General features: G+C 53.7%; 1 protein-coding gene across 1 annotated transcript; it reads right to left on the bottom strand.

Moving 5' to 3' along the window:
* Nucleotides 1-155: 155 nt before the first annotated feature.
* CR1 (complement C3b/C4b receptor 1 (Knops blood group)) lies at nt 156-27,497 on the bottom strand. The gene is made up of 49 exons (XM_064398763.1): nt 26,725-27,497; nt 25,533-25,724; nt 24,846-25,037; nt 24,559-24,655; nt 24,308-24,393; nt 23,848-24,078; nt 23,143-23,202; nt 23,017-23,043; nt 22,847-22,910; nt 22,580-22,690; nt 22,179-22,364; nt 21,856-21,951; nt 21,508-21,597; nt 20,423-20,634; nt 17,751-17,825; nt 16,985-17,164; nt 16,723-16,905; nt 16,383-16,562; nt 16,076-16,258; nt 15,416-15,598; nt 15,085-15,264; nt 14,745-14,927; nt 14,272-14,490; nt 13,817-14,008; nt 13,479-13,578; nt 13,037-13,122; nt 11,928-12,122; nt 11,421-11,600; nt 11,137-11,328; nt 10,882-10,981; nt 10,653-10,738; nt 9,933-10,127; nt 9,273-9,455; nt 7,964-8,146; nt 7,649-7,831; nt 7,376-7,558; nt 6,574-6,765; nt 5,852-6,034; nt 5,447-5,638; nt 5,115-5,214; nt 4,502-4,587; nt 3,608-3,787; nt 3,131-3,178; nt 2,747-2,929; nt 2,289-2,471; nt 1,909-2,088; nt 1,267-1,515; nt 931-1,015; nt 156-245 (listed from the first exon to the last, which is right to left on the bottom strand). Exons 1-47 carry the CDS (start codon nt 26,810-26,812, stop codon nt 1,286-1,288), a joined length of 7,113 nt encoding a protein of 2,370 aa, XP_064254833.1. The 5' UTR covers nt 26,813-27,497; the 3' UTR covers nt 156-245; nt 931-1,015; nt 1,267-1,285.
* Nucleotides 27,498-27,831: the final 334 nt, after the last annotated feature.

The following is a 27,831-nucleotide window of genomic DNA, read 5'->3' as shown; positions in this document are numbered from 1 at the left end:
TCAGGAGCAGTGCACAGAATTCCCTCCGAGGCAGCACCCGCACTGCGTGCAGAGTGCTCTCACTGTGTGAGCCTCACTAGATCCTTACAGTAACTGCTGAGAGCAGAAGAGCATTGGAGATTTACAGTAAAATGTCCTTTTTTTTGGCCACAGAATTCCAGTCTCCACGTGAGCGGTGCTTCCTCACTGCAGGGAACGAGCCGGGTGCCTGGTGAGCAGCAGCAGGGATGAGATCTCTTTCCAGCCTAGGAAAGATGATATCCTGGTGTTGGAATCAGGATTTCCTGGTTTTGTACTGGTGCGTAGAGATTCCATCGCCACCCGGAGAGGGAGGAGGGAATTTCTGGGAAATGCTTTGTTTCAAAGAAATCTCCCAGAACAACCCAAAACTGAGATTGTTTACGTGTCCCACTTTGTAGGTGAAGTGCTGCTAACAGTGAAGATTCACTGCTGGCTGCAATAGGTCCACCATAGAAAACAGATCCAGTTGTAAGTAAAAAAACCATTGTAGCAAGTGTGAAAGCAATAAAAAACCCCCAGGAACCAAGTTCAGTGTCTTGTCTGACTCTACTACTGCTGAGGCAGTTTTTCAGCTTTTTCATAATCTGTACAAATTAAAAGCAGCTTTAAGTCAGAAGCAAAGACTGGTGTGGAAGTGCACACCAACCATCCAGACTGTGGAAAAGGAAAGACACGCTTTGGGGGTGGTGTCAGAGGGAAACTGGATGTTTTTAAACCCCAGTTTAAATCTTCTATTCAGCAAAAGAAAATATTTTATCAGAAGACGAAGGGAAAAGAGGTTTCTGCTTGAAAGATTGTATTAGGAAAGCAGTCATTCAAGGAGACAATGCAGTCAGCAGTATAAACAAATGACAGTATAGTTATTGCAGCTCTAACTGATATTTTGTGCTGAGGAATATAAATCCTTACCTCCTATGGCAGACACGAGCCTTTGTGTTCAGTGTCTGGGTTCAGGGGGGTTCTGTAATTATAGTTTTCATACGTGTGATAATAGCTACGTAAAAAAGAAGAAAACAATGAATTGCTTTGTAAAAGAACACTTGGTTGGGTTTCCTTTAAGAAAGAGAGGCTTGAAATAAAATGACCACACCATGAGTTCCAGGTTGTAGCATTTGCAAGCCTGAGCTGAAGGTACGAAATTACAAAGCCCAGAGGCACTGAGGCAAATATTTCAAGTGTATCAAGTGTTATAAAGCTTGGGACTTGGCACCAAGGGACGGGAGCAAACAGCCAGAGCTGCCTTACCCTTCCTTCTGCTTGGAAATTATTTTCCAGACAACACCTGCCCCCAGGAGCAGCAGAACTGCTGCAGCTGCCACTCCTGAGGGAGAAGAACCCGGGTTATTCTCACTGTGTGTGTAAAGTACATGAAATGCACAACAGGGTGTATCTGCTGAGTAAGCAGAGGGAGGCTGTGCCACTGAGCCACTGAGCTGGGGACAAAAATGTTTGTAAGCTGCTTACCTAGGCCTAGTGACCCGGGCTTGGGGGACGCTGGAGGGAAGGGAAAAAAGGAAAATCAGCAAACTGTTCTACCAAAATACAGCATTTCTCAACTGTCCTTAATCAACACCCATAAACCTTTCAGAATCACAGGATGCTTTGGGTTGAAGGGTCTTAAAGCTCATCCAGTTCCCCGTGGGCAGGGACACCTTCCACTGTCCCAGGTGCTCCCAGCCCTGTCCAGCCTGACCTTGGGCACTGCCCGGGATCCAGGGGCAGCCACAGCTTCCCCATGCCAGTGTCTCACTGCTAACACCCACAACACCAGATTTCTGAAAACCACACCCCTTGTATACTTCCTTTTAAAAAAATACAGACACTTGCATGTTTAAAATGCATTTGCATGCTTGTGTACGATCTTTGTTCGGTTTACATTCCACTCACTCAGTTTACAGGCAGGCACGGGAGGGTCCCAGCTGAAATCCTCTTGGCACTGGGTGTGACTGATGCCTTCCAGCACGTAACCATCGTCACACTCAAGAGTGATGTTAGTGCCAGAGCGATAAGTATTTCCTTTAATGGCTTTTTTAACACCTTGGACATCCGGGAATTCACATCTGATCTCTGAAATTGGACGCAATAAGAAGAGGGCGTTTAGAGGGAACACGAAATATGAGAAAGACAGCTGTGGGTTATTTCGGACACTGCTCTTGAATCCCTTCTGAGTGTAGCCAGGAATTCATTCTCATTCCGCATTCTGCAGAACTGGGAAAGTGCCTCAGTCCCACGTGGAACTCCAGACATCACAGGAAGCAGGAACTCACCTTTGCACTGCGGGAGGGGCTGGCTCCAGGAGCCCGACCCCGTGCAGTTGATGAAAGCGTTCCCAAGCAGTGAGTAGCCAGGATCGCAGCTGTAGGACACGGCGGCTCCGGGGGGAAAGGTGGCAGAGCTGTTGCCTTTCGGCCTCCCGTTGGTGATGTTTGGAGGCTGCTGGCACTTCACAGCTGGAAAGTCAGGGAGAGACAATCAACAGGATGCTGAAGGGTGGCCAGGGGGTGACTGAGGCACTGACCCTCTGCAGCCTCGGCTGCTCCCTTTGAATTTCTTCCCCTGCACTCAACAGCAGCCCTGTAACTCCAGCAGCCTTTGGAAAGGCTAAAAACTCGAGCTTGTTCTTATCACACATTCTGTACTCAGCTTTAGACCTTCTACAGAGCTTCCCCTAAGGCAAGACTTGTTAAATGTCCTTTGTTCTTCACTCTCTGCAGCCAAAACACACCTTGACATACGGGAGGGGGATGGCTCCAGGCTCCAGATGCTGTGCAATAAATGGATGCTGTCCCCAGGAGGGAGAAGCCAGGCTCACAGATGTAGTTTACAGATGTTCCCACAGTAAAAGCTGCTTTTGCTGGGCCACGGAAAGACCCGTGGGTGATGTCTGCAGGCTTGGAGCAGTGCAGCACTGAAAACAGAAATGTGCAGATCAAAGCAGAGCTCAGAGAGACAAGAGGGAAAACTTCTGAGCAGCTGGGGAAGGCTGAACGCTCCCTCCCACAGCACTGACCCCAACCCTCTGCAAAGCTCCCTCAAAAAAGCACACAGGTTGGGAGGAGGAGTTAGTGATTAGTAAATCAAATCTTGCCTCTTCAGGTAAGAGACCTACCTGGCTTTGTTGTGGTGTCAGGGTGGTGATAACGTTCTGACAGTCCATCTAAATGCAGCATTAAGAGTTTAAAAACATGGTTGAGCAAATAAAATACATACATTTACCTTCATTTCCTGTCATCGTGGTTCTTACATTTCTAGGAAAAAATTCACAGCTCTCTGACATTCAATGTCCTGCAGCTATCAAATTCCTCATTTCCAGGGAATTAAGAGAATGTAGATTATGGATTGCAACAAGCAGTGTGAGAAAGTGCAAATCATGCCAGTACTTACAGCATTACCCAAGCCCTGGCTCATCTCCTGTGTGTGAAGAAAGGCATAAATGAAAGAAAAAATTTCTGGATTCTCCTTAAAGTAGTTGGAGCAAACAGGAAAAATAAAACCAACTTTGTCTTCCGTGAGTGGACAGGAGAGAAATCGGGTGAGAAACCAGGAGGAATGTGCAATCCCAGCAAGGCCCAGAGCTGAGTCTTACCCTGCTCACACACAGGAACAGGCGGGTGCCACCTCCTGTCCCCTCGGCACTGGGACCTGCGGTGGCCTCGCAGGGTGAAGCCTCGGTGGCACTTGAAGGTGACAGAGTCCCCGTAGGTGTAGCGGGGCTTGGGGACAGCCACCCTCCCGCTGGGGATCTGTGGGGCTGGGCACACCACCCCTGGAAGAGAAGCTCCTGCTTAGGGGCACAAAGGCATGCGAGGGCTGCAGTGAACACGTCCTGGAGTCCATTCTCAGTGTGCTCAGAGCAGCTTCACAGGTAGGATTAGAGACAAAGATAAGAATAATTCCAAGAACTGAGGGGTTTTAGTTCTCTTAGGTACCTTAAGGGTACCACAGTATTATATATATAAACATAGATGGTGTGAATATATTCTAATAAATACATGAAATGGTGTAGAAGTCTGTCAGTACTGTCATTCTCATGAGTGCTTTACTATCCCAACCTCCAAAAGCAATTCCAGCTGAAAAAAAGACTAATTGCAATGAGCAACCCCTGCAATACATCCTTGTGCTTTGGTTAACGGTACAGGGTTTGGAAAATTCCATTTCAATGGTACTCAAAATATCACTCTTCTATTACAAAACACATTTTTTACTTGATTTCTTTTTTATTGTTGTGAAACAAAAGGGACAAGTCCCTGCAGGCATCTCACAGCTCTTCACTCTGCATTGCTGTGACAGATCAAAAGCTTACATCTGGAAGATTTTTAGAAGAAACCAAATATACAAGCATAAAAAAAAAACTATGCCAGAGGAATATTCTCATTTAATAGTCTTATTCATTTAATTCTATTTATTTAAAGGAAACGCTTTTTAATTTTAAGGACTTAGCATGGCAATTCTGGCCCCAATATAGTAGTGACCTACTTACTCTGACAGATGGGAGGCAGACCAGTCCAGGCAACGTGTCGTCCCAAAATCTCACATCTCCTGTGGGACTGTCCAACCAGTCTGTACCTGGAGGTGCAGAGAGGGAAACATCAGCTCATACCAAGTCCTTCAGCTGGGTTTTTCCCTCCCCAGAGGTTTCCTTCTGCAGCCTCCTGATTCCAGCTGATCACCAAGGTCTCTCTGCTGGTTTGACACCTGGGAATGAAGGACACCAAGTTGCTTCTTCCCACATCCAAGAGTGCAACACTGACCCCAAAAACTCTGGGTTAGATTGGTCAGGTGATAAATGATGACCCAACTGATTTCCAAAGGGCTGGAGCCTCCTTGCAGCACGGTCTTGCTCCCACTCTCAGCTCCTGCTCGAGGCCATCTGAGAAGGAAAACTGAAACTGGTTTGCAAATTAATCTGCTGAGCACAGGAGGGAAAAATGAGACAATTCTCCCTTTCTGGAGCAGGCAGCTATGGCAGAATTAGAACCAAAATTCCAGTTCAGGTCTGCTGTGGGAGAACAGCTGTGCAGAGGAATGGGCTCTGATCCTTTACCCAGCACCAAACTCAGACACGGAGGCAGCAAAGGCAGCGTGGGACTCACCCTTCGTCACACGTGTGGCTCACGGTTGACCCAAAAAGGAGATCTGTCAGAACAACAACTCTGCCATTCCTGGGGGGTTCTGGGTGTCTACACTGCTTCCCTGGGAAAGAACAAGGCTGAGTTTAAACTCCTCTCTTGAGGTTGTGTAACACACTATGAGAAGGCACCTTAAGGCTCTGTCCAAGTTCTGCCACCAGTAAAGACGTGATTTTGAAAAGGCCCAAAGAGGCCCAGACCATGTGACTAGTAAAGCCATGTACCAATCTTTCCTTCAAAAACCCACAAAATACACAGTTTCCAATAACCAACACCAAATGGATGGAGCTATTCACTTTTACAGAACTCTAGGGCTTCAGACCACGTGTGGTTTTGGAGGCAAGTCAGAGTTTGGGGCGCTCCGGGGCGTCTCGAGTATCCTGGCCGGCAGCTGTAGCTCACAGTGTCCCCAACAGCAAATTCCAGCTGATTTTTGTATTCCCTGGTTAGCTCAGCAAAGGTGAGGTTTGGAGGTGCACCACAGCCACCTATCAGGGGAGAAAACATAGGGAGAAACGGAGATTTCAACTACAAAAATTGTTTTAAAATGTATTTTGAGTAGGTACGGCTTAAAATTGTAGTGCAAAATGAGTAATAAAAGGGGAGGGTAAAGGATTCAGAATTTTGGGAAGGGTGAGGATGAATCCTGCAGGTAGAACTCCCAGACTATCCGTAAGTCCAAGCTTGGAAGCACAGTGTACCTGCACACTGAGGGAGAGGGAGGCTCCAGTTGCCAGAGCTGGTGCAGTAGATGGACGCCTCTCCCCGCAGGCTGTAGCCAGGGTCACAGCTGTAGTTCACAACCAGCCCAGCAGGAAAAACCTCCAAGTCCTGCCTGTCGTGGCTTCCTTTGGCAATATTTGGAGGTGGAGGGCATTGCAGCACTAAAGAGAGAGGACAAAACAAAACTGAGAAAGGGGCAGGGCCATGGTGCTGGGACAGGCTGGGGAAGTTGGGGCTGTTCAGCCTGAAGAGAAGGCTCCAGGGAGACCTTAGAGCCTCTTCCAGTGCCCAGAGGGGCTCCAAGAGAGCTGGAGAGGGACTTGGGACAAGGGATGGAGTGACAGGAATGGCTTCCCAGTGCCAGAGGGCAGGGTTAGATGGGACATTGGGAAGGAATTCCCTCTGTCAGGGTGGGCAGGCCCTGGCACAGGGTGCCCAGAGCAGCTGTGGCTGCCCCATCCCTGGAAATGTCCAGGGCCAGGCTGGACAGGGCTTGCAGCAAGCTGGGATAGTGGAAGGTGCTCATGACAAGGGCTGAAACAAACTGATTTTTAAGCTTCTTTAACTCACTGTCATAGGAGAAGAATCACTATTTTCAGAAATCTGCCCAAACCCTGCAAAGGAGGGGGAGGTGAAGGGGAAATCACAAGGCTTCAGCACACAACAACTTAAACCAATCAGAAGCAGCTGCAAAACTTACTTTTGCAAAACTCCTGGGCTTCAGACCACATTAGATTTTCAAGACATGTGATAGTTGGTGATATCTGTGGCTGTTGCACGTATCCAGGCCGACAAGTGTAGTTCACAGACATCCCAACAGGAAACTCAGTCTGATTTTCATATTGCTCACTTAGCTCAGCAAATAGCAACGGTGTCGGTGTGCCACAACCGGCTGCCAAGAAACAAAATGGGCATGAGAAATATGTCCTTGGCTGTGAAATGCAGCTAAAGAGAAACAGGTGCATTGATAGGCACTGTTAAACCCCAAGTTATTAATGCATCTTCTATGTAGTCTGACATTTGTTTGCATCAAATAACACTCAGCGTGCGAGGACACAGGCACCTAATTCATGTGGCCTTAAAAAACAGAATAAAACAGTGCCCAAAAATTAGTTTGGGCAGTGTGGTGCCTTCACACAACTCTGAGCTGAAGTACAGAAATCTTTAATTTCAATATTTAGAACACCCAAGCCTGTCTCCTTTTGAGAAACTTGAGCAATGCCACCAGCTTATTCCCAGTGCCACCAAAGTGAGCACAGCTCCTGCTGTGGTTCTCCCTGTGCCGTGCAATCCTGCGGGTTGGCAGGTTTGCCTGATCCAGGGTGAGCCTGGCATGGGATGTAAATGTTGAGCCTGGCACGGGGTGGATGCTGAGCCTGGCACGGGGTGGAGGCTGAGCCTGGCACGAGATATAAATGCTGAGCCTGGCACGGGATGGAGGCTGAGCCTGGCACGGGATGGATGCTGAGCCTGGCACGGGGTGGATGCTGAGGCAGCCCCACCTGCACAGCGAGGGTAGGGAAGGCTCCAGTTGCCCCAGGCCGTGCACAGCACGGAGGGGTCCCCGAGCAGGGAGAAGCCGGGCTGGCAGCTGTAGCTCACGGAGGTGCCACTGGTGAAGTTCATCCCCGGCTGGGCACTGAGCGTGGCGTGGGCGATGACGGGGGGCGGAGGGCACAGCCGCACTGCCAGGGAGGAGCAGAGAGCAGAGCTTGAGGGGTTTCACCCAAATGAGGGGCACTGGCACCACAGCAGAGCCCTCCCAGCTGGCTCACCTGGCTGGCAGGTGGGCACAGCAGGCACCCAGCGGCTGTCGGGCTGGCACGTGGCCCCACGGCTGCCCCTCAGCACGAAGCCTGGGTGGCACTGGAAGGTGACGTTGTCCCCAGGGTGGTACACAGCCCTCCGGCCCTCGGCCACCTCTCCGTCCTTGACGCTGGGGCTGCTGCAGGTGATCGCTGCGGGGGAAAAGCAGCAGAGCTCGGGCTGGGGGCACGGCTGCCAGAGCTGAGGGTGCTGCTCTGGTTTTGGGAGCCGTGTGAGTGCAGTGCTGTCCCTCTGCACTGAGGGCAGCAGCGCTGGCAGCTCACCTTCACACCGGGGGTAGGGGATGCTCCAGACTCCCGATGGCAAGCAGGAAATTGTGGTTTTCCCGGTGAGGACGTAGCCCGGGTCACAGTGGTACTTCACTGCCATGCCAGGGATGAACTCTGCCACCCCCTTGCTGTCGTGCTGGCCATTTCTGATAATGGGAGGGGAAGGACACGGCGGCACTGCAAGGAGGGGGAAACATCCCAGCTAGCCAAGAGCTGCTACCACAAACCCCTCTGGGAGTGAGGCAGCCTTTTAGCTTTGTTCTTTCCCATTAACTTCTGCCCGACAGCAACAAGAGCTGTCACTGAATGATATTTCCATCCTACCCTCTCTTACCTGCCAGCGTTCATGCTTTCTGAGCTTATTGACATAAAAATGATAGCTTCTCATTATTTAGGCAACTGCAGTGGTTAGTTTCCATCTGTGACCCTAACAACTTACTCTGGTCTGTCTGTGGTTGTGAATGATAGGCACCAGCCTGGATTTTGTGGATTCATCTAAAGAGACCTACACTTCACAAGGGTCTGAGTCACAGAAACATTTAGGTTTGAAAAGCCCACCACTACCCCATGTCCCCAAGTGCCACATCCACGTGTCTTCTAAATCCCTCCAGGGATGGTGCCAGATGATGCCCACACCTCCCCAGGTGCCTGTTCAGGGCTTTGGATGGGGATGAGGAGGATGGCAGGATATAAACTTGCATGTTTTTCCTTTCCAGCCCTTGAGAGCAGCCCCTTTCCCTCCACACACAGGTTCAGAAATCAGCTGCCCCTCATCTGCACTTACACTTCTCACAGCTGGGGACAGGAGGGTGCCACTTGCCCCCAAACTGGCACTGGGACTCTTGAGAGCCCTTCAAGGCATAACCAACGTTGCACTCGAAGACGACGATGTCCTCCAGGCTGTATGTGGTCTCTGAGCCAGCCACTTTTCCATTCTCGATCTCTGGCCTGGTGCAGCCAGTTGCTGGAAGGGAAGAGCACGAGGATGTGAAGAGCTGGGGATGTGAAACCCCCCTGGCTGTGGAGGGGGACCAGTGCTGGGCCTTGCCATCACTGCCACGGGCATTTCAACATTTCTAACTCTTATTCTTACACTAAATATCATTATTCAGCTGTCCCTGAGCGTTTATACTCATGAAGAACAGAAAGGGGAACCCAGAGGGGCACAAGGGGCTCCTCCTGCCCCTGGCACCTCTGCTCCCTGCCTCTCCCTGGGGATTCCCTTGCAGTGATTAAACCAAGAGCCAGGAGGGAGGAAGGAGCCCGGGGCCAGGCAGAGGAGCCACAGAACCACAGAACACACCTCGGCAGCGGGGCTGGGGCCGGCTCCAGGTGCCCCTGGCCGTGCAGCGGATGGAGGCGTTGCCCAGCAGGGAGTAGCCCTCGGCGCAGGTGTAGAGCACCACGGAGCCCGGGCTGTGCCAGGCCCCGGGGCTGGCACTGTGCTGCCCGTTGGCAATGCTCGGAGGGGCAGGGCACCTCACCTCTGCCGGGAACAAGGAAAGGCAGCTGAGGATTAGGGCAGGGCAAGATAAACACCGCAACCCCGGCCCTCTGAAAGCGAGGCAGGGAGATAACACAAGGGCGGTCAGTCAGGTCGAGGTGGTGTGTAACTTTTCCAGGAATTTCCCTTAGCTCTTTTCTCCATCAGAGACAAACATCCTGGTTTTTAGAGCTTTTTCAGAAGTAATACGTCAAATTAAATTGTAATGAAAACTGAAGCAATAATAGTACTCCCCCACCAGCATCAAAAAGAAAAATCTATTATACCAAAGTGCTAGCAAATAAGCGTTTGATGCTTCGAAAAATGATTAAAAAATTACAAATTCTCTGAGTTGAACACTGACATGAACTGCTGTGAATGAACAAAATCAGACGTGTGAGCTGTGTCCCCGTGGGTGCAGGCCCTGTCCCCTGTGCCAGGGCCAGCCAGGGCTGGCTGTGGGCACACCCCGAGCCGTACCTTGGCAGCGTGGCACTGCCCCGCTCCACGTGCCATGCTCCCCGTCCGCAGAGCTGCAGGTCAGGGAGGCGTCTCCAGCTGGGGCCAGCCCCGAGGCACAGCTGTAGGTGACCACGTCCCCGAGGGAGAAGGTGTCCCTGGAGCCCCCGCTGTGTGTCCCCCGGGGGATGGCCGGAGGGGCGGCGCAGGTGACGCCTGTGGGCAGCACCAGGGGAGGGTCAGCAGTGCCCGGCGCTGCAGGGCACACACACTGCCCAGGAAGGGCAGGGACCGAGGGGAAACCACCTCAGCGGTGACACAATGACCCGATTCTCCAGGAACAAACTTTGCATGGATCAAATCGCACGTGGGAAGGAAAATCTGTCCCCTCCTGTGAGTCACTTCCTTGCTGCCCGTGTTTGGAGGTGCTGGGACAATTCTTACCTCCCTTTCCATAACCATTGGTGACACAGAGAGAGAGAGAGACTGGCCAGTGGGAAATACTTACCCACTAACAGGCACTTTAAAATATTAATATTTCTTCCCAGTTTGGATCAGAATAAATAAAAGACCTTTGAAACCATTCTCAGAAGCACATCCAAACCAAAATGAAAAGAAAAAGGAAATATTTTACACATTCAGTGACCTGAGAAATCTTTTGCAATAAAACCTTTGGCTTGAAAGAAGTTCCATTTTATCTTGTAAACCATCTCCAAGGGCCTGTTGTGGTGGCCTACTTACGCTGGCAGACAGGAGGATCCCCACTCCATGAGACATGTGTGCCAGAGACCTCACAAATTCTCTGGGAGCCTCCCACCAGCTTGTACCTGGACCACACAGAAGGATTAATTCTTTTAACAGTGAGATTTTTCAACTTGAAATTTCTTTACAACCCTTGCAAGTGGCAGCCAGGAGTTATGGGTTGTGCAAAGCTGAAAATCCACTTCACTCTCCCCAGGACAGGACTCACCCTTTGTCACAAGTGTAGTTGATTTTGGACCCGAGGAGGAGATCTGTCAGGACAACGGCTCTGCCGTTCTCTGGCTTCCCTGGGCTGGGGCACTGCTTCCCTGGAAGGGAATGGCAGCCCCCATCAGCCCTGGGCTGTGCCCACATCCCAGCAGGAATGTCACCACGGAGAGCAGGCACAGACCCCCACGAAGCTGGGGAAAGTGCAAACCAGCCAAGCCTCACACTTGAGGCTTCCAGCCCTTGCAGGACCTACTTTCACAGAACTCCAGCACTGCAGACCACGTCTGGTTGCTGAGGCAGGTGATGGCTGGTGAGACCCCCAGGAGCTGGCTGTAGCCAGGCTGGCACACGAATTCCACCCTGCTCCCCTCGGGAAACAGCGTCTGGTTCCTGTAGGGCTCCTTCAGCTCGGCAAAGCCCGGCCTGGCAGGGGCTCTGCAGCCAGCTGCCAGGAGAGAGAACAGCCTGGCTGTTACAGACCCACAAAAGGTGGATTTGGGAGAGCAGGGGAGGCTTAAGCCCTGTTGGGACACTTGCCCTGCTCGCAGACGGGCACCGGCGGCTCCCAGGTGTTGTTTGGCTGGCACTGGCTCTCTCTGTGGCCACGAATGGCATAGCCTGGGTCACACTCGAAGGTCACGGTGTCCCTGTGTGCGTAGGCAGACCTGGCAGCCACGATCCTCCCGTGCTGGATCTGCGGCACAGGACAATTCGCCTCTGGAAAAGAAAGAGGTGCAGGTGTCAGAACAGCCCCTCAGGCAGAGCTGGGCAGCTGGGAAGCCACCAAGGGCTGCAATTTTAACACACAAGCCCAAAAATCATTTTCCCTAGAGAAGATGTTGCACCTGCATCCAATATCAAACATCTCCAAGGGCAAAGGGGACCCTGGGACAGCAGGGTGGCACTCCAACCCCCCTGCTCTGGATAATAGGTAATGCTGGGGCAAAAATCCCAGCTGGCTGCAGTTTCCCAGTCATTCCCAACACAGCAGCGATGCTGGGAGGATCGCCGGGGGTCCCAGCACCCTGAGGCTGCCCAGCCCACCTCCGCAGGCGGGGAGGGGCTCGCTCCAGACGCCGTTGTGGCCGTCGCGGGTGGTGCAGTGGATGGAGGGGTCCCCGTGCAGGGGATGGCCGCGGCTGCAGGTGTAGGTGACGGCCGTGCCGTACAGGAACTCGCTCAGCAGCCGGCCCGAGTGCTGCCCGCGGGGGATGTCCGGGGGTGGCTCGCAAGGGATGCCTGCGGGGGTGCAGAACCTCAATTCAACAGCAGCGCCAAAGCCATCAGGCTGTGGGGCACAAACACTTCTAAAGAGGGGATGAAATTACCTCCCAGGTGAGGTCCTGGGAACGGGATCCCACCCGGATGGGATGAAATGACCTCCCAGGTGAGGTTGGGAACAGGATCCCACCCCCCTGGCAGGTAGAAAGTAGACCAGTAATCAAAGCTCTCTGTGGAGGAAACCCTGCATGCTTTGCATTTTCTACTGTTTAAGGAATAAGACATCGAATGCTTATTTAGCATCACTTGGATAAAATCCTGGTGCCAGGTTGTGCAGCAGGCACAGTCTGTGTGTCGCCTGTGGCTCACACCCACCTGGAGAATCTGGGAAATGCTTTAAACCCCCAGAATGTACCAGCAAATGCTTCTTTCTTCGTATGAAATGGCTCTGATCAGCAGAGGAAGGCCCAGGTGGAGTTGCTGAGGAGCAGCACAGCAGCTCTTGGGCACTCACCAGTGGCGGAGAGAGGGAGCAAACCCACACTTTGGGATTTTGGGATTCACTGCTGGCCCTGGCTCAGTGCTCTGAGCTCTTAGGACTGACCCTTGTTCTCTGTGGGTCTGACAAAACCCCCCCTAAGCTGAACATGTTTTCTCTTCCTCCCCTGCAGTGGCTCCTGGTGTCAGTCACAGCAGGACACAAGCACTGCTGGAAAAGCTCCAGCTGAGGGGTCTGAGCTGTTGCTTTCCATAATCCCTTCAGCTTTGGGATCCCCAGATTGCTTTCTTACAACTTCCAAACCTTCTGGTAATTTTCCTGCCCACAGAGGGGAGAAATTGCCTGTGAAAGCTTTGACTGGAAAGGTGTGGCAGTCTCTGCTGGGAAATATTTCCCGGATCCTTGCAAACCCCCAGAGCCATGAGCTACTTACGCTGGCAGAGGGGAATGTGGCCAGTCCATGCAACACGTCCCCCAGAGATCTCACAGCGTCTGCTGGACTGTCCAATTAACCTGTGCCTGGTGTTAAAAGGGTTGGTCATTCACCCCAAGCCCTTCAGCTGGAGTTCTTGTTCCTCCCAAGCACCCGGGATGTGGGATCAGCCCTGCTGGCAGCAGAGCTGTGGCCCTGAAGGGGAGGTTCCTTCCTTGCTCTGCACAACCCATTTCCCAGCATTTATAGGGGATATGGATCTATATATTTATATATCTTTATATTTATATTTATATATATATATACACACACTATAGTGTATAGGCACAATAGGTACAGAACCCTGTACGGGGCTTCTGTACAGAATCCATTTACTGGGAGTGAATGAACAGGGGTTAAAAAGGGGGACACTCACCCAATCCACCTCCAAAGCAGGACTTACCCTTCCTCACAGCTGTAAACCACTGTGGACCCAAGCTGGAGATTTGTCAGGGAAATAATCTTGCCATTCACAGGCTCGCCTGGGTGACTGCACTGTTTCCCTGGGGAAGGAAAACACCCTTATATCCTGCTTCTCTACATCACAGTAGAAAATATTCAATTATTCCTCCAGTCCCCTGCCCACATTCCCAGTCCCCCCAACATGGGTTTCCAATTTCAAAGGGTTACATGGCTTTACTAGTCACATATTCAGAATAACATCAAGCTTTTGGCAGCATGGACAGAACCTGAGACCTGTTCCTCCTGCAACAACAGACACCAAATCAAGGAGCTATTCACTTTTACAGAACTCTAGAGCTTCTGACCACACTCCACTCTCAAGGCATGTCCTAGTAGCTGACATTCCTGGGACTTTGGCATATCCAGGGAGGCAAGTGTATTGCACAGTCTTCCCAACAGGAAAATCAATGGCATTTCTATGCTCCTCATTTAGCTCAGCAAACTGTAACCTTGTGGGAGCACCACAAGCACCTAGTGAGAGAGAAAAGAGATGTGAGAAGCAGGCAGGACAGGCACACGGGGGCAAGCACACCAAGAGCACTGTTAGGAGGAAAGGGGTTTGGTTTGCCTTGCCAAAATGTTCATTTTGATTAATATAGCCATTAATAAAGACATTTTCCCAAAGGCTTGCAGAGGATTAGGTTCTTACTCCCAGGACAGGCTTCAATCATCCCCAAAGGGTTTAACAGCATTTTTTAAACAGAATAAGGGGACATAAAATAGCAGTTAAGTACCTGGAGACCTGCTGAAGGAGCTGTGGTAGGGCAGTGCTCTGTCGCACTCAGGAGCAGGGGGCTGCCAGCTGCCATCCTCCTGGCAGGACACGCTGGCACTGCCCTGCAGGCTGTAACCATCGTGGCACCGGAATGTCACCGTTTGCCCGGGGGCAGAGAGGAGCCCGTGGCCACCAACTTGCCTTCCGTTGGCTACGATTGGATTGATGCAGACAGTCCCTGGAAATGAGGGTGTGCAGGGGGAGTTGGAGCAACAGGAAACACAGAACCACAGGCTGTTAATGCTGGAACCACAGAACCAGCGTGGTGTCCACACAAACCTCCCCAGCCTTGGGAAGGCTTGCCGTTAATTGATTCCGTGGTACACTTTACATGGAATTAACCCTCTTGGAGGGTCTGTTTGCACTGTGAGGGTGTCCTTGTGCTCAGGGCCACCCTGAGTTTGTCCCTGAGGGGACAGAGCCCAGACCCACCTTCACAGCGAGGGAGGGGCTGGCTCCAGTTCCCCGATGCTCTGCAGGACACGGCGGCATTTCCAACCAGGTAATAGCCAGGGTTGCAGCTGTACCTCACTGACATCCCAGCCGTAAAAAACGCTTTGTCCTGGCCGTTGTGATTGCCATTGGCGACCTCGGGAGGCATCGGGCACGGCCGGACTGCGGGAGCGAGATGGGAAATTGAACTCAGCGAGAGAACGGGGAGCGAGGGGAGGGCAGGCAGAGCGATGTGCACGGATGGGTGAAATCACGGATGGGTGAAATCCCTGCCTGCATCAATCCCTGCCTGCACCCCCTGTTCCTGAGCAGCACTCACCCCTCTGGCACACGAGCTCCGGCGGGTCCCAGATGCCCCCGGGTTGGCACCGAGCCTCATCGGAGTCCTCTGTGGTGTAACCAGCATCACAGCCAAAGTGCAGAGTGTCCCCAGCTCTGTAGCTGCTCTGCACGTTGTGGACCTTCCCGTTCTGCACCTCGGGTACCTGGCAGCCGATCGCTGTGGGAGCAGGGACAGCATCCTTTAAACATCGCTGCACGGGGAGCTGGATGTGCACACACCGAGCCCTCTGCTCCCCTCCGAGCCACAACCCTGCTCTGACCCTCCAGCACCCCTCCTTCCTCCCCAGCCAGGAGAGACCCCCAGAGACCTTGACAGCGGGGCAGGGGCCGGCTCCAGAGCCCCGAGTCCGTGCAGGTGATGGTCGCGTTGCCGAGCAGCTCGAAGCCCTCCGTGCAGCTGTAGGACACGGCCACCCCCCGGGAAAAGCTGTCCTTGGAGCGGCCGCTGTGCAGCCCATTGGCGATGCTCGGTGGCCGGGGACATGTCACCTCTGCAGAGGGAGGGGGAACCTCATCAGAGTTTGGGAAAGGTGATTTTGGGGAGCCAGATCAGCCCCCAATCCCGCATGTCAGACTTTGGGAGGACAGAGGGGTCAAACCCCAGGTACTGCCAGCTGCGTCCTGCCAGCAGCCTTTGGGTCTCCTGTCTCTCCTCTGGTTTTTCTGCACAAAGAGTATTAAAATAATTCATTTAAATTCAGCTGGTCTCCCACTAAAAGCTGTGTCCCCTCTATGCCCATTCCTGCTCTCAGCACTGTCACCATCCTTGGATACGCTGGAGCACAGGGAGGAGGGTGCTGGCTCTGGACTCGTGGATTTCAGCTTGTTCTTTACATATTATAAACCCATATATTTCATTAAAATGGAATTTAGTCTCTCACTGAAGGTCTCAGTGGATTCGGTGAGGGTGTCCCCTGTGCTCAGGGCCACCCTGAGTTTGTCCCCGAGGGGACAGAGCCCAGACTCACCCTGGCAGCGAGGGAGGGGCTGGCTCCAGTTCCCCGATGCTCTGCAGGACACGGCGGCATTTCCAACCAGGTAATAGCCAGGATTGCAGCTGTACCTCACTGACATTCCCATGGTGAATCCTGCTGTGTTCCGGCCGTTGTGATTGCCATTGGCGACCTCGGGAGGCATCGGGCACGGCCGGACTGCGGGAGCGAGATGGGAAATTGAACTCAGCGAGAGACCGGGGAGCGAGGATGTGTATGGATGGGTGAAATCACGGATGGGTGAAATCCCTGCCTGCCCACCCTGTTCCTGAGGAGCACTCACCCCTCTGGCACACGAGCTCCGGCGGGTCCCAGATGCCCCCGGGCTGGCACCGAGCCTCATCGGAGTCCTCTGCTGCATAACCAGGGTGACAATCAAAGTGCAGAGTGTCCCCAGCTCTGTAGCTGCTCTGCACGTTGTGGACCTTGCCGTTCTGCACCTCGGGTACCTGGCAGCCGATCGCTGTGGGAGCAGGGACAGCATCCTTTAAACATCGCTGCACGGGGAGCTGGATGTGCGCACACCGAGCCCTCTGCTCCCCTCCGAGCCACAACCCTGCTCTGATCCCCCTGCACAGCCAGCACCCCTCCTGCCTCCCCAGCCAGGAGAGACCCCCAGAGACCTTGACAGCGGGGCAGGGGCCGGCTCCAGAGCCCCGAGTCCGTGCAGGTGATGGTCGCGTTGCCGAGCAGCTCGAAGCCCTCCGTGCAGCTGTAGGACACGGCCACCCCCCGGGAAAAGCTGTCCTTGGAGCGGCCGCTGTGCAGCCCATTGGCGATGCTCGGTGGCCGGGGACATGTCACCTCTGCAGGGGAAAGAAAGCGTCCTGTGGGTCTGCTCAGGGGCACTCAGGGACACTCAGGGGGCACTCAGGGGGCACTCACCCTTTTTGCACTGCGGCAGAGGGGGGTCCCACCTGGAGGCGGCCCCGCAGGTGCTGCTGCCGGGGCCCTGCAGGGCGTAGCCCGGGTTGCAGGTGACACTCACGGTGTCCCGTGTCCAGTAGGAAGAGCGACGAGGGGACACGGTCCCGTAGGGCACCCGGGGGAACGGGCACCAGGCAGCTGGGGGGACAGAAGGGACATGCTGACCTGCACAGCTGCCGTGCTGAGGGTGTCTGTGCCCCGAGCCCTGGGGGTGCAGCTGGGGTGGGGGTCCCTGGGCTGCAGGACCCTCCCTGTGCTCCTCGGGGACCCCGCTGCCACCTCAGCTGGCACAATCTGCGTGTCCAGGATTTCGTGTGAACACCCAGCAGGGTCAAGAGCCTTTCCTGGCCTTTCTGCAGGCTCTGAAGCCCCTCCTGAGGGCCCAATCCCACCCAGAAAACACCGACAGGGCAGGCCAGGAGTGAGCCAAAGGCTCCCAGGGATCTGTGCTGTGCCAGGGGCTGGGGGTGCCCGGCCTGGGCTGGGGGTGCCAGCTGTGGCTCTGACGATGTGCCAGCTGTGGCTCTGATGACCCCAGAGGGTCTCTGCCATCAGCAGAGGAGCTCAGGGCTCTGTGATGCTAGGGTCCACCTGGGACCCGTGCAGGGCTCCCTTTCCCTGGGCAGGGAAGGGCACAGGGACCAGCGAGGACAGAGCAGTGATGAGGAGCAGGAGGGCAGTGGGAGGAAGGCCCCAGGGGAGCAGAGCTGCTGCTCTGCCTTACCTTGAGCCCCGGGCGTGGTGCTGAGGAGCAGAGCGGAGCTGCCCAGCAGGCAGAGGGTGAAGGTGGGCACCATCCCTGGCACAGACAGCAGCTCCCGGGGGCACGGGGCAGATATGGGCGCCCCAGTTCCCCCCAGTGCCGCCGTGGGAGGAAGGAGATGCTGCTGGGGGACTTCCCAGGACGGTGGGACAGGAACCTGTGGGCTGCCCAGGCACAGCCAGCACCCCCAGGGGGCTGCAGGTGCCCCAGGCTGCTGCTGGTTTTGGCAGCGGGGTGGGAAAGAGGGGTGAGAAAGGGCAGGGTGCGGGCAGAGGTGCTGCAGCTGCACTGTGCCCCTGGTGCAGAGCGTCCCCCCTTGGGGGAGTGGGCCAGGGGCTGTCCCAGAGCCCCAGGGGGTGGTGGTGGCACCTGAGGGACACGGCACATCCCAGGGGTGGGGTGGGCAGAATGAGGTATTCCGTGAAAATGGAATGTCCAGCTGGGGACACAAATCCTCCTGAGCCGACCCTGGGCTCATCCCTCCCCTCTGGCAGGAGGAACAAACCCCCAGACAGGACTTTAGGATGAGGAGCAGCCCCAGCAGCTCCAGCTGCCCACCGCACCCAGGTGACACTTCCTGAGCCTAAAGCAGGCAGCAGGACATGAACTGCTCAAATCCTTTTATTTCTTCTATTGACAGAGAGCTTCCAATACTTACAAATCCAACGTTCACACTTCAGAATTGCACTTGGTCATTTGCATTCAGATTATAAAGAGAAATGATGTGCAATTAATTACAAATACAGTAAATAAACCCTCTCCAATGGTAAATTTTGGTGACCACACCTGTAAACAATGTTTCAGCATTCACAATTCCTTTCATCTGATTGTGGGGAGATAATTCTAAGCTGATCCCTGAATCACATGTTAAATCATTTGGAAAAAAATCACTTTGGACTGTGCAGTATGAATAAATGTGCTGGGATTAAAAGAGCAAAACCAAACACAACCCAGAGCTGCGAGGCTTTAGGTTGTACTTTGTCCATGTAGTCACTCACATGGCTTATGGTAAAAGAGAAATAAAAATGACCAGCAATGTGCAAATGCTTCTTCTGCAAGGCTAAAAAACAGGATCTGCAGTGCCCCTGTGACAGCTGAGCAGGACAGTGCCCTGCTGGGGACGGAGAACTTGGGGGTCTGTCTGGAACAAGGCTGATGTGTGGATGGAAATTGTTGATTGTGGGTTTCCTTCTTATTAAAGGCATGTTCCTGCTCACAGGGCAAAATGGAGAAACCCAAGGTCTGTAGCAGACACATTTGGGTGGTTCCTGTTCCCAGTGTGCATCATGAGAAGCTCCCAGATGGGTGATTTACCTCTGCAGCAGACAAAACCCCAAACCTCAACACTTTGCTTTACCAGCAGCTAAAAGTCTGAGTGTCTCAGGCTTAGGCAGTCAAAACTCCACCGCAGTGGTGTTTCCTTCTGAGCAGGAAACCTTCCCATCTCATCTCCATTTTATGGCAGCTTGTCCAGTGATCTTTAGCCAGGCTGAGTTACAGCCAGGAAAGGACACCAGTGCCTCAGCCTTGCCATCAGCCAGAGAAATCCGGGGCATTTTGCCACATGGTCCCTCCCTCAGCTCTCTCCACGCTCACACACATCCTCAGCACAGCCACGGGTGGCTCAGGGCAGGCAGGGTGAAACAAAATGCCCAAAAGCTGTAGGTGTCCTGCTCCCAGGACAAAGGTCTTTGGCATCTGTGTGGCATCACCCAGGGAGAGCTGCCCTCGAGTTCTGAGCAGTGTTCCAGAAATTCTGAGCAGAAGTTCTGAGCAGTATTCCAGAAGTTCTGAGCAGCATTCCAGGTGGCTTCCAAAGCACTCCAGTCCCACAGAGCAGTGCCAGGGTTTCCTGGCAGTGACGGCTTCAAGGCCACTCTCTCAGGAGGGAAAAGCAGAGCACTGCCCCACCTCCCTCACCACAATTCCCAGGAAAGCTCAGGCACTGGACACCAGTGCAACAACAGCAATTAATTGAGCAGAAGCAATTAATGAACTTGATTATATCCAGCAAAGAATGAGAGTGCAAAATCATTTGAGCCACTCTATGGGAAGGCTTGATTAGTGAATATGAAATAAACCCCAGAACCAGGACACCAGTATTCCTTATTTTATATTCCTTTTATTTACAAAACAGTTTTACTATAAATACTGTAAATTTTGCACTTTTATCTGCACACTAGGAAAGAACCTCAGTTAAAAAGAAGTCGTTTAAGAAATACAAATAAATCTTGCAAGATTGTGCAAAGAGGAAATTATTTTCCTAGAGCAAAGAAACGTTTACTGACTTTTTAAACTCTTGCTTTAAGAGCTGCAAAAATACTTGTTCATACAAAAATAAACAAAAAAGTGGGCATTAAATCAACACAGCGGTGGGTTTGAAGTGTGTTTGGTTTTTCTGCTTCTTTGCCAGCTCAGGTGGAGTCAGAGCCTTGATTTCAGGTCCCTTTATTGCACTGAGAGCTGAATCCCTGCAGGGAACTGAACTCCCCTTCCCTCCTCAGCTCCTGGATTTATCCTGCAAAGGGAAACAAGCAGGATCAGGGGAGCCCCTCGGCCTGGGGAGGGTCTGAGGAGCCCCGTGCCCCTCCCCAGGGACCCCGGGGTGTTTGGGGTGCCCCTGCAGCTCCTACCGTCGGGTGCCAGGCGCTGGGGCTGGCACAGGTGAGCGTGGGTGGGCACCGAGCACACGGGGCAGAGGTGGCAGCCGGGGCTGTGCAGAGGCACCAGGTGGGCCGGGGTCCCCTCCCCGGCCAGGGGACACACGGGGCTGCTGGCTGTGTCCCCGTGGACCAGGGACAGGAGCTGTCTGTCCGTGCAGGGGGGGCACACGGGGCCCTGGGGGCTGTGGGGAGAGAGGGGAGTGAGCCCCAGCGGGGTCGTGACAGGACCTGCCCCTCTCCAAACCACCCTGCACAGACCCCAGCACCCACAAAAGCTGCTTTCCTTCACAATTTCCCTTTTTAAATCCAACAGGCAGCGATTCAAGAGCGCAGAACTGCAGCTCCCCCCAGGACTGCAGCTCCCTGCCAGTGGAGCAGGCACTCACAGGAATAAATGGAAAAACCCCGGAGCAGCGGCAAGGAGTTCACACTTCCCAAAGCCAAAGCAAGCAGATGCACATGCCCAACCATGTTTATCTGGTTTTTCATGGGAATTTGCCTCTGCCAATGGTGGCTCTGTTGAGGAAGCTTTGTCAGCCTGGGAGAGCACCAGACTCACATGGGCGAGTGTCATAAATAAATAAATAAACTGAGCAAACAGCTTCACCTCATCTCTTCTCTGGCCCAAAACCTTACCCTGCCACAAGCAAAGGAACCACACCCACAGGGGGAAAAGCCCTGGGCAGTGGCTGAGAAGAGGCTCCCACTGCAGGGTCTCCCCTGGGCCCTTTGCTGCTCCCCCAAAAGCAGAGCCCCAAAGAACACGAGGCCGAGCCAGGTGAGCAGAGCTGAGGAGCACAGGCTGTCCAGAGGCACCCAGGGAAACCCCACAAGCATCACCTGAGTGAACCTCACCCAGTTCCTCTCTCCTGTGGAGAAGCACCACACTTTACCTGGCACAGGGCGAGGAGCAGCCAACATTCACCCCCTGCCACCTGCTTTGGTTCTGAGTTCCACCTGCTTTGGTTCTGAGTTAAGCTGTGAGCTCTCAGCCTGGAGGGCGCTGGGCACACCCCGCAGTGCTGAGGGGAGCTGCCTGCCCTGGCCACACTCACCCCTTGTCCTGGCACTCCCCCGGTGTCACAGCACTGCTGTCACCAGCGTGGGCACGGAGCCAGCTCTCACAGGTGGGACAGATGTGGTCGCTGTGGAGAAGAACCGTTGAGGGTGGGCACTGAGAGCAGGGATGTGCCTTCCAGAGCATGGTTCTGAGGCTTGCAATATCCTGGGATAGTGGGAGGTGTGATGGTGGGATGAGATGAGCTTTAAGGTCCTTTCCCACCCAAACCATTCTGGGATTCTCTGATAAACACATTTCTACTCTGTTCTGAAATTTGCTGATTTTTGTCCATGCCCACCGTGGCACCTGGGTATTTTTGGGTATTTTTAGGTGGAGGACTGACCTTTGGTGGTCCATGGGCTGCTCTGCCTCCCTCCACCACGGAGCAGCTTCTCCTGTGCCATCTGCCCTCGGCACATCCACAGCTTTGGCAGGAGAGCTGAACACAGAGAGAGAGAGAGGATAAGCTGAGTGTGGCTTCCCAAAAACACCCACGGCCCAGCACAGCCACTGCTCCCTAATATCAAACCCTTGCTCCTGCTGAAACAGGAACCACAGGAATTCCAGCTGCAAAACTCGCTTTATCCACATGGAGATGCTTCCTCCCCCTTTCCCCTTGTTCTCCTCCTCCTCCTCCTCACCAGGGCAGCAGAGCTGGGTCTGTACCTGGTGCCTGCTGGGCTCTGGCTGTCCCCAGCACCAACGCTGGGCACGGAGTAGCTGCGGGGTTTTTGGGAGCTCAGCCAGCCCTGGCAGGCGGCACAGCCGCGGTGTGGGGGCTCTGAGAGAGGGGCCAGGTCACCGTGGAGCTGCTCCTCACAGCTGGGGCACACGTGGCAATTCCCTGTGTGGCTGTGGATGAGAGAGATGGGAAATCCACCCAGAGAGCAGCCAGGAAACCCCAGACCCTCCCGAAGCCCCCTTTGGACAGCAGGGTGCTCATTGTGGCGTTTGAAATCAAAAACTGCTCAAAGATCTTTGCACAGGTGAGCTCAGCAGCAGTGAGACTCTTTGCTAAAGTCAGAAGTCTGGCACAAGTTTTTGGGCAGGTGAAAACGCAAACCTACCAAAAATAGGAATTCCAGGGCTTGGGGTGCTTCTTCTCATCTGTGACCTCTGGATGCATCGCTGCATCCCTTCCCTTCATCTCCTGCTTTTGTAAATTCACATTATAAGAGCTGGAGAGAGAGAAAAGGGGAAAATTGTAGAATAAAAAGAAGCTTCACAACATGGAAAAATCATGCTAGCCATGCAAATATACTGAAGGTATGGGGCTTGAAAGGGAAAATCCACTTATCCCCAGGGAAAGTTCTGATTTTCGAGGGGCAGCTTACTGCTTTTCACTCTCTTTCCGTCTCATGATGATCCCAGCTAGAATTCCAAGGGCTACTGGGGGAACTGACAAAGAAGGGAAAGGGAGAGTGAAATCAACCACTGACTCCAGGTATTTCACAGCAAACACCTTTGGGGTAGGAAAATATATTTTCAGTTTTAAGCTACTTACCAATGCAGCTGGGAATGAGGATGCTTGCTGGGGAGGAAAATAATGAAAGAGATGTTAAAGATATGAAGGCCAAAATGTGGTGCAATTACAGCAATTAACAGGACTTCTAAGAAATGGAGCTCTTACCCAGCCAGTAAGGATTCTCTTCTGAGGGTTTGGTTTGGTTTGTCTCTGCTGTGGTTTTAACTAGGGAGAGACAAAGGAAAAGCACTCAAAATGTGATTTTATATGGCACTCAGCTTGTACATAATATATAAAATAGTTCAGAGAGGAGTAAACATCACACGGGCAGTGTCTTGTGCATCTCAGGCTGTGACAGGGACCCCTTGTGCCCCTCCAGGCCTTAAGGACAGAGGGGATTCTGCTGTTCCACTTCACAGAATCCCAGAATCTCTGGGTTGGAAGAGACCTTTAAGATCATCGAGTCCAACCCATGTTCTAACACCTCAGCTAGATCATGGCACCAAGTGCCACATCCAGCCTTTTTTTAAACACATCCAGGGATGGTGACTCCACCCCCTCCCTGGGCAGATGATTCCAGTATTTGACCACTTGGCTTTATTGCCTGGGCGTTGTTGGACACATAAAATAAATCCTTTCTAAGTCCCCTCCAGCAGCTTTGCAGTCCCTGACAACTTCCCACACTGTCCATCACACTTCTGCCTGTTCCTCTTGAAGGGAGAACATAAAACCCTGTCTGGTGCTGCTCAGCAGAGCCTGGCACCTTGCAAACAAACCCTACAGAGCGCCTGTGCGGGCAGGATGGAATCAGGAGCCCAGCAGGAGCAAACTGCGGGGAAGGGGCGGCTGTGAGCAGGGGATGGGTCTCACCGCGGCAGGCGGGCGGGGCCCCGCTCCAGGTGCCGCTGTCCCCGGTGCTGTCCCCGGTGCTGTCCCCGGTGCTGTCCCCGCTGTCCCCGGTGCAGCGCAGCGTGTCCTCTCCCACCAGCTCCAGCCCCGGCTCGCACGTGTAGGTTGCGACAGAGCCCAGCACGAACTCCCCCGAGCTGTTCCCACTGTGCTGCCCGTGGGGGATGGCTGGAGGAGGGGGGCAGGAAATCACTGGGGGAGGAATGGAAGAAGTCAGGAGGTGGCCCCTGGGATGCTCTTCTCAGCTCACACTGCTCCTGTCAGGCCTTCACAGGGGCCAGGGGTGCTCCTGGGGACCCCGGCAGCTGTCCCCTTGCAGAGATGCTGACCTGACTTCACTTAGCGAGGTAAACCAAAAATTCAGTATTTCTGAGTTGGAATATTTGGTTTTTCCAGTCAAGCACTGGACAACTTCACTCACCCTGACAAGCTGGCAGAGGACTCCAGACAGCTTTGTCTCCCTGTAGGAGACAATTGATGGAAGGTGATTCTCCCTTCAATCTGTACCTGCGGGGGCAAAAGGCACAGCCCAAAATCAGCTGGTTGCCACCAACCAAGAGTGAGTGACCACAGAGGTGCTGAGGACTGTGCACGGGCAGAGCCATGTCCCAGTTACACCCAGTGACCCTGGCCAGGCTACTGGGATGCAGAGGGCAGTGGCTTCACACTCACCCACGGTCACAAACCACTCTGGCTGTTGCACCCAGCTGATGTTCTGTTAGGATAACTTGGCCATGTTCTGGATTGGCTGGAATACCACAAGATTTCTCTAAAAAAGGAGTAAGATTATCCTTAAGACACCTTGAGGCTGGGAAAAACCCCACAAGTTTAGTTTTCATGGCAGTATGGCAATGTCAAATCAGGCAGTTAAATGTCATTAGAAAAGAGCAATTTTAAAATACAGGCGTGGCACTTGGAACACAACATTGGGGAAAAATAAATGACGTGGGGACACTCACTCTGACACAGTTGAGGAACTTCTGTCCACGTTAAGTTGTCCAAACAGGTGCTGGTGGGGGGCTGGGCTGTGGTGTTTTCAAAACCTTGGCGACAAATGTACCTCACCGTGGTGTTAACGGCGTAAAAATTCTGCATTTTGTCTTCTGCTGATATCGCAGCGAATGACACAGATCTGGGTCTGGGACAGCTGCCTGGCCACCACAGAGACACCCAAATGTCGGGTCACAGAGCAAAAATAACACTTTGTAAACACAAATCCGAGTGATAACGCACGAGCCTCGCTAAGAGCGTGGATCCCAAACAGTGCCCTCCTCCCTGGCCACTTCCACCAGGGAATTGTCTGAGGTGGGAGAGTGCAGCCAGTCCTCACTGGAGAAGTTTCCAATTCCCCAGACCCAAACCTCCCCGCCTGGTTAACCCTTTGGTCACTCAGTGCTCTGCCCCTGCATTCCTTCCCCTTTCCCATGTGTTTCCCAAGCTGTTCCTCTGTTTTCATTAGCACACAAGTGCCACACAAGTGGTTCCAACCACTCGGTGGAGGGTAGGAAAAAGGGGCAGCAAGAGAAGTGGCCAGACCACTTCATCCTGTGTGATGAGGAAAGCCCTGAGGCAGCGATTGCCAAAGCTGTGGGTGTTCCCACAAGCAGCCCTCGCCCTCCTTGTGTCAGAGAAAAGGAAACGCTCACGGCCGCAGAACTCGGGCAGGCTGGACCAGCGGGAGTTCGGCAGGCACTGGATGGTGTCGGAGAAAAAAGGGAGTTTGGTGTAACCAGGGATGCAGCCAAAGGTCACTGTGGAGCCCACGCTGAAGCTCGGCTGGTGTTTGGTGTCCCCCAGCGGCTCGGCGTGGCTGATATTTGGCAGCGGCCCGCAGTCCCCTGTGGGGAAATAAACAGGGATTTAGCGCGGCTCCTTCTGCTGCTTTTGTACCCCGGGCAGGGCGGGGCACACACAGAGCCGGTGGGAAAGGGGGGCACAGGGAGCACACACAGGGACAGGGATATGAGGCACACACACACAGAGCACACACATTCCCATGGATAACCCACCCTTCCATGGATAACCCACATTCCCGTGGATAACCCACACTCCCCTGTATAACCCACACTCCCATGGATACCCCACATTCTCATGGATAACCCACACTCCCCTGTATAACCCACACTCCTGTGGATAACCCACATTCCCATGGATAAACCCACACTCCCGTGGATAGCACACAGATCATACATTCCCATGGATACCCCACATTCTCATGGATAACCCACACTCCCCTGTATAACCCACACTCCCCTGTATAACCCACACTCCCGTGGATAACCCACACTCCCCTGTATAACCCACACTCCCACAGATAACCCACACTCCCGTGGATAACCCACACTCCCGTGAATAACCCACACTCCCATGGATAACCCACACTCCCCTGTATAACCCACACTCCCGTGGATAACCCACCCCCCCATGGATAACCCACACTCCCGTGGATAACCCACACTCCCCTGTATACCCCACATTCCCATGGATAACCCACACTCCCGTGTATAACACACAGATCATACATTCCCATGGATAACCCACACTCCCGTGGATAACCCACACTCCCCTGTATAACCCACACTCCCGTGGATAACCCACCCCCCCATGGATAACCCACACTCCCGTGGATAACCCACACTCCCGTGTATACCCCACACTCCCACGGATAACCCACACTCCCGTGGATAACCCACCCCCCCATGGATAACCCACCCCCCCTGGATAACCCACGGGTCCTGCCCTCGCACTCCCGCGGGCTCAGAGGACGCTCCCGCACGCACGGAGCTCCCAGCCCGCAGTGCCCGGCTCCCCGCAGCCCCCTCCCCTCCAGGGGCTCACCCCGCGCCGCGGGCAGCACCAGCAGCACCAGCAGCACCAGCAGCACCGGCAGCGGCAGCAGGAGCGGGCAGCGGCGGCCGGAGCCCATCGCGGGTCCCCGGCACTGCCCGGGCAGCGGAGCCGCTCCCGCGGGGCTGCTCCGAGCTCCGCCGAGCCCCCGCCCGCCCCTCCCGGCCAGCCCAGCTCAGCTGAGCTCAGCTCAGCTCCGGGAAGGCTCTGACGAAAGCCGTGAGCTGGTGGGGAGCGGGGCTGGGTGTGGAACGCGCGGGGTGCGCGGTGCCAGGCGCGCCTGGCATCCCAAGGAGCAGCTTCCAGGGAACCCGCTGCCTCTGCCCCTCCTTCTCTGCCTTACTCTGCGCCTGCCAGGAAAATCCCCCCTCCCTCCGAAGCTGCCAAGTCCCAAAGGGAAAGAAAATACCCAAACCAAAAGGGGCAGGAAGGGGAATGTGTCCTCCCAGTCCGAGGAGAGGGCAGCCAGCAGCCGACCTGCACCTTCCTGCTGTCCTTTGTTATCCAGGAAACTGCGATGTTTCCACTGCTCGAACTTACCAACTTACCTCTTTTATTTATTTTTTTTTTTAATTTACACTTTATTTTCCTTTCCTATACAATTTAAGTTCCAGTCGGATGTAACAAAGGCATTTGCGATGAGACACAGAGGTGGTTTCCGAAGGGGAGGAATCCAGCACCTTGGATAACGTATTCCTACAAAACATTTCCCTGTAAACACGATGACAAATTCCATGGAGAGACCTTGGCTGCGTTTTTACAGCTCACTGCCCTGAATGGGGATGGTGGCTGCAGAAGGCAAGAGGAATCTGTTAACAGGAAATAAAACGAACCACCTTTAAATTCTGGGGAATTCTCCTGTATTAGCTTAGGCAGTGACCTTGGCACGGGGCAGGAGGATGCTGAAAAGTGTTTGGCAAAGGCTCCACGCGGTGCTGAGCCCCCGCAGGGAGCGGCTGCACTCGCTGAACCGAGAGCTGCAGCTCCAGCTCGGTGAAATGCCCCTGCTCGCAGGCTGAACCCAGAAAACCCAAAAAAACCCAGAAAACCCCAGAAAACAGGATATTTTCTGCTTGAGGAGGAAACAGGAGAGATCTG

This window comes from Passer domesticus, chromosome 25, assembly GCF_036417665.1.
Source record: "Passer domesticus isolate bPasDom1 chromosome 25, bPasDom1.hap1, whole genome shotgun sequence".
NCBI lineage: Eukaryota > Metazoa > Chordata > Aves > Passeriformes > Passeridae > Passer > Passer domesticus.
Note: the sequence above shows the minus strand (reverse complement) of the source record. Positions and strands in the feature narration are given on the sequence as shown.